General features: G+C 53.9%; 2 protein-coding genes across 2 annotated transcripts; one reads left to right on the top strand and one right to left on the bottom strand.

Moving 5' to 3' along the window:
• Window positions 1-2491: 2491 nt before the first annotated feature.
• Window positions 2492-3661, bottom strand: ColSpa_12372 (uncharacterized protein; the record flags this gene model as incomplete). Its single annotated transcript, XM_049278584.1, has 2 exons — window positions 2492-3325; window positions 3377-3661. The coding sequence occupies 2 exons, from the start codon at window positions 3659-3661 to the stop codon at window positions 2492-2494; spliced, it is 1119 nt and encodes a 372-aa protein (XP_049134541.1).
• Window positions 3662-7323: 3662 nt separating this feature from the next.
• ColSpa_12371 (uncharacterized protein) lies at window positions 7324-8359 on the top strand (the record flags this gene model as incomplete). The annotated part of the gene is made up of 2 exons (XM_049278583.1): window positions 7324-7473; window positions 7505-8359. 2 exons carry the CDS (start codon window positions 7324-7326, stop codon window positions 8357-8359), a joined length of 1005 nt encoding a protein of 334 aa, XP_049134540.1.
• Window positions 8360-9328: the final 969 nt, after the last annotated feature.

Genomic DNA, 9328 nt, shown 5'->3' with positions numbered 1-9328 from the left:
CGCCAACAGGGATGAAGTAACTTGTAGCGTCGTCAAGCGCGGTGTCTTCTGTCTTTTGGGGGCGAGTCCGTCTCTCAACTTCCTCGGCGTACTCAATCCAAGCCTGCGCATCTCTGCTGGCTGCATTGCTTGGCTTGGCGTTTTGGGAAAGCTTACTGGCTGCAGCGGGAGTACCCTTATCGCCCTGTGATGCCAGAGTTTGGGTCTTCATTTCTGTACTACGTGCAGACGACAAGAATTCAGGGCGATCTGAGGCCAAGCTCTCAGTTGAAGACCGCGGTCGTAAAGAAAGTTGCTTTGCCTTCCATGCCGCTTTGCGCGCTTTCTTAGCAGATGGCGCGTCGCTACCTGTATCGGAGATTTGCTGCTTGGCTTGCGTCGAGGATCGTTGTCTCTTGCGTTGATGCAGCACTTCGTCAGCTGTCGAGCTGGTCAACGTGGTCCCCGGCGAGCCCGTAGGGTCAACAGCTGATGTCACAATGGTGACTGGCGTAGACTGGTGTTGCTGTTTACGAGACTTCCGAGAAGGGGTCCTGGGCTGACTCGAGGTCTGGATGGCTGTTTTGGGAATCATGGGAGAGGCAGCAGTCTGCTGCCTCTGGCCTGTCGCAGAGACCACCCTCTTCCAACTGCGGTTGTAGAAGTTGTAATCGCCCACGTGCTGTGCGCCTCGAATTTCGGCCTTGCGGAGGACTTCGTCGTAGGCGACGTGGTCTTCGTCGACGATGATACGCCAGAATGTCTTCATATGGGTACGCGGCTGTCGGTCGAGGGACACGCTCATTCTCCACATGAGGAAGTACAGAGGCGGCATGCCCAGCTCTCCACGCTCATGCAAGGCGCTGAGACGCCCGAGGATGTTGCAGATCTTGTAAAGGACATGGCCAATGCAGAGTCCCGTATCAGGTAGGTGATGCTTGGCCATGATCTGGTTCGGGTGGACAGTATTGCCGGGGCGGAACCACTTTTTGATGACCCTGGCCTGGTTGAGGTTACGCTGGTATCTCTTGAACCTCTTCTCTGGAGATTCCTCTTCTGTCGAAAGGGCTCCCTCCTGAGCTCGCCGATTCCAGGCCTCAAGCTCTCCCTGGTACTCTCGCTCTACCCGGTCTTCATCGATGGCGTCCTTGAACTTGATCCATGTCATCTCCCAATACTCATCATCCTCGTCGATAGGCTCAACTGGGACGCCGCGAAGCATGATGGGGTCGACGTAAGTCTTGCCGTCGTCGCTGATAGTGAAGACCTGGCTCATCTGGGTGTTTGTGATGTCCAGAAGGGCGGCAGCCTCTTCGTCGTCTTCGGGGCTTGGTGCGTCTGCAAATTCAACTCGAGGGATGGCTGCCAGCTTTGCCTCTCTCCTCTTCAGTTTGTCTTTGAAAACGGCAATGTCTTCTTTCTTGGCGTCAAGGTCGTTTTGAATCCGCTCGCACTCAGCCCTGGCGCGTTCGATGGCTCTGTCAAAGGTGGTTGTAGGTCCGTCGTGAGCGATCCGGTCGAACTTTAGGTCTTCGATCCAACCTTCTTTGTAGGCGATGGTGGTCTCAGTTTTCTCGGCCTCGTTCTCGGCTTCTCGGATGGCATCCTTCAATCGTGCGATCGATAACGAAAGGCGCGAGCGCTGCGGTGGCGCGACTGCCTTGGAGGGAGAGAAGGACTCCATGTTAGATGTAACAGGCTTATCTGCAGGGTGAAAGGTCAATAACCAAAAAGGGTGATGCTTTTTTGGCGATTGTGAATTAGGTCGCACTGGTATCAAAAGCGCACCCTCTGTGGCGTCAACACGTCAAGACCGACTGTGAATGTGAGACCAGTTGCGATCTGTTATTATTTGGTAGAGGGGATGAGAGGATGAGGTGTCGAAGTTGGCTGTGTGTGGTGTCGGATGTGGAAATCCGGCCGAGCGAAAGACTCGAGAGATCGCGGGGTCCCCTCTCAGTGAGTGAAAGGTACGTTCACTTGAGAAAGTACATAGGCCGGTGAGGCTATAAATACTGGGCGTTAGAAGTGAGAGGAGGTAATTGTAGTGTTGAGGTGAGTTGAAGTTTGAATCTCGGCCAGGTGAAAAAGAAAGGGATCGCAATATGATTTCCGGCAGGTGGAAAGCACGTTTGTGTGCTTCTGGAGTTAAAAAAGGAAGCGTTTAGGTGAGATCGAGGGATGAGAATCGGCTGAGTAAAGAAAAAAAGTCTTGACAGTTTTTCAGGTTCGCAAAAGGTGTGTTCGCTGTTCTTTCGTGAAAGGAAATGAGAAGGCAAGAGCACTCGCGCATCAGCTCGCTCCTTCCTCACAGTCTTTTTTCGCAGACCAGCCATGATCTGGAAAGACGGGTACATCTTGCAACAAGACCAGGTGAGCCACTTTAGAACATATTCTCGGCCAGCCAAAGCAAATATCCTGTTCATATGTATCTGGCAAATCTAACTATGTTTACACCTTCACATCAGAAGAGTCTAGACTATGTTACTTGATGTCATAATGTCAATGCATGCTACAGCTTCTCACTGAATTCGTCACCCGCCACCCTTCTCTCTCTAACAATACCATCCTGATATCCAGTAGCAACGTGTATACCCTCAGGACTCCACATCTTACATACCAGGATCCCTCGCCCCTGACCAGCGCGAGGGAACGATGCCTCCTGAATCCACCAACCGTCGTCCGGTCCCGACGGGTCCTTCATCACAGCCTGATCAACGTTGACGTGAACCACGAATTTGTACGTCAAGCTTGCTGCTGTCCCAAAATTCCACCCAATGCCGATGTGGTTCCCTATCATCAGAAGCCCGTTGCGGTCCGACTCGAACGCGTGAACAGCCACGTGCGAGTTCGGGTCATCGGCTGGGAGCGGCCTCTTGAGACGGTAGAGAAGAAGCTCCTTCCTCTCTGTTACGGGCTTGCCCTCGTTGTACGCCGTCAAATCGACCTTGTGCATATCGACAATGGGAAAGGTTGTCTCGCCGACATCCGGAAACATGGCCTTGATCTCGTTCACGTCTACCGCCGGTGCATGGGGCCAGTCCTTCGGGGATTTGGTCGCAAGGATATCGGCAAAGCGCCTCTGTGGCGGTTCTTCTTGCGAGTCGACCCGGCCTTTTTCTGGTCGCTTGAAGGTGCATATGCAGCTGAAACACACATCGCCTAGCTCACCTTCTGCATCTTTTGCCAAGAAGTTGTCCTCATAGTCGTTTCGGCTGCTCGTCTCTCGTGGTTGCCGCGTGGTCACCAACCTAGAGCAGAACGTTCGGCTGGTTGAGAGGACAGAGACCTCATAGATGAAGGGCCTGTCTGACCTGGCGGCAGCAGAAAACACACCTTGAATGGTCTGAACTGTGCATTAGTAACATTATGAGGTAGCAATGTCACGCAATCTCACATGAAGCCCGAATCCTCCTGTCTGAGTCCCCGATCCAGCAGGTTCCTCTTCCTTGACAGCGCGGCTTGCCGCTAGAGCCGCCTGGCAGTAGACATGACCTCCGTAGGCAGCCCGAGGGTCTGCCTTGGATCCGCGGCCTTTGCCCCCGACGAGTTCTGAGCCGGGCACCCAGGCTGGATATAGACTCATGTATCGTTTCACTGCGCTGCCAGTGGATGTTGTCTCGTTCGGGAGCGTCGGCAACGGTGCCAGTGCCAGGACGTCATCAAACAGTACTTTAGACATGGCGAAATGTGCAGAGAAACACCAAAGAACTCAGAGAGAATATCAGGCACGCTTGGCACGCTGAATGGAACAGATGCGGAAGATCACGAAGCACAACTAAGGGTCTAGAATTGGTTCATGAGATGAGCTTTGCCAGCCAACGATGCGAGATTTCAAAGCTTGGGGAAGGGTTGGTTGGTTCGACAATTGGGCTCAGTTTGACTTTATCCAACCGCACCTGAGACGTGGACGTGGAGAGAATTGGACCTCGGGACGAGAACCACTGTGGCGGGGCCGTGGCCGTGCGCACCGGAGCTTCTCCAGACTCTCGGGGCGGAGCCGAGGCTGCCACATGAGGGGAAGCTCCAAGTGTCGGTTGTTGCGTGTCCCTACTACCTGTACGTAGTATGGGATTAGTACCAGTGTCTTCAGGGAGGACCATGGCAGTTTATGGGGAAGCCGATGACTCTCCGGGAAACACCCATATTTCTTCGGCCATGATGCAAGATGAAAATGACCGGTTCCCGATCATCAGGGCCGGTTATGTCGGGTTGCATACGGCAGGCGGTATTCCATGCCATGAGCGATGTTGCCCAGCATTAATGATTTTGAGAAAACGCTGTGAAATAGGTACAGGTTTGCCAGGCTGCTGGGACGCCCAGCTGCCGCCCAGCAGGCCAAAGCCGTTGCTACCCCCTCAGACCCTGCGCGAGCTGTCCCACTTGTTTGCCCAGATATGAGCTGACAAGCTCTCCAGTACCTAATCCGTCCTCTGCCAGACCAAGAAAGAACTTCAGCTGAACTCTGGTCGTACTCCCCCCTGCCCACCTTACACTTACGGTCTGGCGCCGCTTCGGCCTCAATGCCCACTTGGCAGTGAATTCTTGACAACTGATGGAAGTTGCGGCCGCTTGGCCCTAATGGGAGTTGAATCATGGATTGAGCCCCTATCCGCCCTGGCTGACTCGACAAGACTGGGGTTGACATGCAGCATGTTGCACCACATGCGGGCGTTGTAGGCTTCTGGACTGGATGTCTTACCGTGGGCAAGTCTTGGTATAGGCAGGATTCGGACATCAGAAATGAGCGTGCTTGTTTGCAAGGAGAGGGGGAAAGTTGTGACTGACGATTATTGACACTGCTGCCATGTTTTGTACCGGCCGTTGTCCAAATGAAAAATGCCCAAGATGAGGGCCGACGACAGGGCACCCTTGTCTCGCTCATGTTTTGCTGCAACTGACTAAAACCTACTGTAGTATTCACTCACCAGCATCTTGGACATTCACTCATTCATCTCTAAGCTCATTGGTCAAACGATGGAGTCTGCCACCCCAATGTCGCTCACGGCGAAAATACCTGGAGCTGCGCGTGACCCTCCCATTCCACCGAAAAGGCGCTACTTGGTACCAAGCAGCGCAAGCACCGCCTCGGTGGGCGAAACGAGCTACTGCGGATTGCCATTCTGGACATGCCGCATTCAATGTCTCGCCTCGCCCTCTTCAGCTCTGCTGGCTAGGAGCGGTCTCGGAAGAATGCTCAATGGGTGAACAGCAGCGACCACTGCATGATGCACCCCGTAATGATTGACCAAAGGCACAAATGCATACGCCCGATGGTAGGACAAGAGACCTGGGGCTAGGTGGAGAGGTTGGGCTCACCGCAGAGTGAGATGACGAGTGACGAGTGTCTAGTGTCACATCGGGATAACACTTGACCGTCTCTTTGCTGTTGAGCTCGTTTTCCTATGGCCGGTCGAGTTTTCGGTACTCGAAATCGGGAACAATCACAGACTCAAGCCGTTGTCATCTCCCTGAAGATCGTTGCAAGGATTTCGAACATCTTGCTGGCAAGGTCGTCGACGGCGTGTTGCAGATCCGTAACGAGGGTGAGCCAACTGTCAAGGGGGGCCGACAGCGGCCAGCAGAGCAAGGACATGGGCTCGAAACACCAACGTCAACGAGAAGGAATGAGGCCCTCAAGATAGAACGCCGCCGGAATGTTGAGAGACCGCAAAAAGGGTGATGAGAATCCAGCAGAGCGGGTGACCCAAGCCACTCGCGGGGGAAAAAGAAACGGTGGCTATGGATGCCAGGTCCATGAAACACACCAGCAATTCTGGAAATGCGCCCTCCTCATTATCGGAGATATCAAAATCGACCTAAAATCTGCCGGTGGAAGATCGGAATGTGAGGAGAACATCAAGTCTGGTGAGTGGCAAGGCTTCCGGGTCACGTTGGGTATACTTGCAGAGACGACTTGTTGCACTTAATTATTCACTTATCAAGATCAACTCGAGACATGCGCTCAAAATATTGTTGAGATTGCCCATTCGCTCCCGGAGAAAGGCGTGCGAGCCCTCCGCTTAGTAGTGTTATGCGGCTGGTCACATCGCCTCTGATCCGGACATAAAGGCCCAGTCTGGGGTGCAGGAAAACACGTCTCTAGCTCCCTGTCTTCTTGAACACGAATGTGACTTGCTGCCGCAATGTGAATGCGTGTACGGATATCCGTAGGGATAAAAATGTGCTAGTCATTAAGTTAAATCTTGTTGGCAAGTCGAGTCTACTAAAGCTCTTTGTATAGATATAAGAGGACTGGCCATGCACGCACGCACGGTACGATTCGAATCGTACTATATTGGCACCTTGCCATTCAAAAATGCTATACATGTTTACCGCCCACGTACGGATACGCAGCTTACGCATTTCCACGCATGTCGAGGCCCGAAGGCTGAGAAACGCCCCAAATCTCCCGCCCATGTCAGTCGCATCTTCCCCCTCTCAACCCCAGACCGGGGGTGGTGCATGACCAGGGGTGACCGGTGCATCCCGGCCATCCTATTCGTTGCATCCCAGCTTTCCCCAGGTCTTTGCCTCCGCGACCCTTGTCTTCCTCTCCCACACCCACACATCAGTCAACATCGACTCGTTGCTTAGCCAGGCTTGCTTTAGGGTAGCACAAATCCCAGGTTCTGGAAGGAGAGAGGGGTGGAACACGCTGGCCAGGTTGGTTTGAATGGGCGGTTCCGCCCCATCGGTTTGTGCTGATTCCCCTTCGCTCCATTCGCCGATCTCTCCGCTTTCTCTGTCTTCCATCCTGATCCCTTTGGTGCTTCGAAGCATTAAATATAAGACCGGTCTCGTGCTTAGACCGTAGCCAAGGACGACGGCAGCCTTTTCGTCTTTTCGGCTCTCTCCACTCGCTGTCACGCATCCTGCACCCAGACGGCCCCTCTCCAAGCATTAGGGTCCTGTCTTGTCCTCGGTCACTCCACTCCGCCTTGCCCTGGACCTCTGTGCCGCCTTACGCTGTCATCGTACCTCGTAAATCCTGCTCACGGTCGCCGGCTTTCCATGTTGGCGGTGGACACCAGTTAGACTGGCGTTGAAGGAGTGGTTGTGGGATATGACCGGGTTTTAGAACGACATACATCCGTGGATGCAACCAAGGTGCCCGGATGAAGAGAACAATTCACTTGACCAGCTCAAGCACGCCGCTTCAACACGTACCTAGACGGACATAAAGATGGTGGTTGAGGTCGGTTCTTTGAACCGCACCACCTTAGAGCCGTTCAAAACCTGGAGTCTTGAGAGTTCGGCATGCGAAGATGATGGGGTCATCGACGTGGAGACAGGTTTCTTCTCGCCACTGGCATCGGTGCAGTGTTCTAAACACGAGACCGAATGTCCCTTGACTGCAAACTGCAGGCCTATTTCGAGATCTCCGAGCAATTGCTACTTGGAGAGTCACTCGAAGATACTTACATCTGCATCCGTGGGAGAAGCTGGGGCAAGCCAAAGAACCCGTTCGCAATTTCGCACACCGACGAACCCGTGTCTTGGCTTCTCCGCGAACCACGAGCAGTCAGACTTCGTGTTCCTACGGCAGCCGCCGTCACCCAAAATCGAGAAGCGCCCAAGGGCCAAATCTGATGTCGACGGACCATACACAGCCACACTGAGCTGCAAGAAGCGGCGCTTGAGGCTTCATCTCATTACCAGTCGACTTTCCCAACCGTTCTCGCTACCCGCGACGCACATTATCAATCGCGAGGCCATTGCTTCGGGTGATAAGCGTTTCGTTAAGCTGGCGGCTGTGGCTACCTCCCCGGAAGTCGGGAAGCAGGGTCTGAACCGAGAGGGTTCGATCATGCTGAGGGCTGCGGTGCTCAACAGGGTCAGACTACGCGTGCGGAACGAGGCGATACTGCGAGGGGATCTTGTCGTTGCCGTGACTGCTGCGAATGCTGCGGTTCTTCACCATGGCCAGCAGCTGGCCACGGGAGCCAGATTTGTGGCACAATCATCTGCACTTGCAGAACAGCGGCAACAAACACCCCCGGCGAGAGTGCTACTGATGCGACCAGGCGTCTCGCCTAGCACACCGAGCCCGGCAACTTCTCTTCCGGCATCAAGAGCACCCCAGCCTTCCCGAATAGTTCCCAAATCGCCGCGGCTCCAACCTACCCGCTCACCAGTCCTGGCCCCTTCCGGAGCGATGCTCGAAGACATGGAAGACGACGGCCTTCTAGCCTTTCCCACAGCGGATCACGACTGTTCCTATGCCTGGGCGGACGACGACGATTTAGAGGATGTGTACTCGGATTTCGGCGCCATATTTGGCGGACCGGCGCAAAATGGAGAGATCGAGGACGATGGCCACTCCTACGAGGAATACCTTGATGAACTAGATGGCATATCGTGGGTGGGCGGCAGGTAGACCTTGAGGAAAACACCAAATATCTCGAACGTTCCGGCCGACGTATATTTGTTGGGCTCTCATCGATACACCTGACTGGAAGATGACGGCGCCCAACGAGAAGAGGCCATTGGGAAGGCAAGGAAATGACACCCCGGGCAGTCCGAGCTATCAGTGGTATCCAAGACAATGAAACCTGGGTGTTGAGATACATGAAGGGTATCAAACAACCCCGTCCCTGCTCATCGACATATGGAAGGACGACGGGCGCCATACAGTTGGGCGACTGGAGTTGTAGGAATCCGACTCTGCGGCGCCGTATGATAGACAGCGCAAAGTGAGTAGGCTGATGCGGACGTGTGTCCAACCTGTTGATCTCAGAGGTAGAGGGCATTCGCAAGTCGCGCAACGCCTACTATGCAGCAGTTTGAATCAAAAAAGGACCCCAAGTCAACAAATTAACTTGAATGGGCGGCTCACATCGTCTTTTCCACTGAGTTGACCGCCCTCTAGTGAGATAACATAGGTGCCCAAAGTCTCCAAGGTAGCTGAAACGTGAACGGGCGAAGATCATTGAGGGAACTCAGTGCAGTGTTGCAAATGACATTCTTCCGCTGCGGCTGGGACTACCTATAGCCTCCTAAGAATCCATGCAGGAGGATTTTGTCCGTATTGACGACACAAGTTCTGTACTGGGAACAAAATGGGGATGGGTTGTAAATGTGGAAGAACCCCAATTCCAGTCATCAACAGTTGAGTCCCGCCGGTTCCGATGATCGGCCTGGTCGGACATCTTCCCGAAACCCGGGCCAGCCCCGCCGTGACGTGACGGGAACACCAACTGGACCTGGGGCTGGGCGGGGAATACTCGACGCGGGGTGGATTAACCAAGGTAGATAAACCAACATCGTCGTCTTTCAAGACCCCCGTCTCTTCACGCAATTTTTCTTTTTCTTTTTTGGACCTCATACCATTACACATGTTCAAACG

Source organism: Colletotrichum spaethianum, assembly GCF_022836535.1.
Source record: "Colletotrichum spaethianum MAFF 239500 DNA, contig62, whole genome shotgun sequence".
Classification (NCBI taxonomy): domain Eukaryota; kingdom Fungi; phylum Ascomycota; class Sordariomycetes; order Glomerellales; family Glomerellaceae; genus Colletotrichum; species Colletotrichum spaethianum.
The sequence above is the reverse complement of the archived record's forward strand: the minus strand, read 5'-3'. Positions and strand labels throughout refer to the sequence as shown.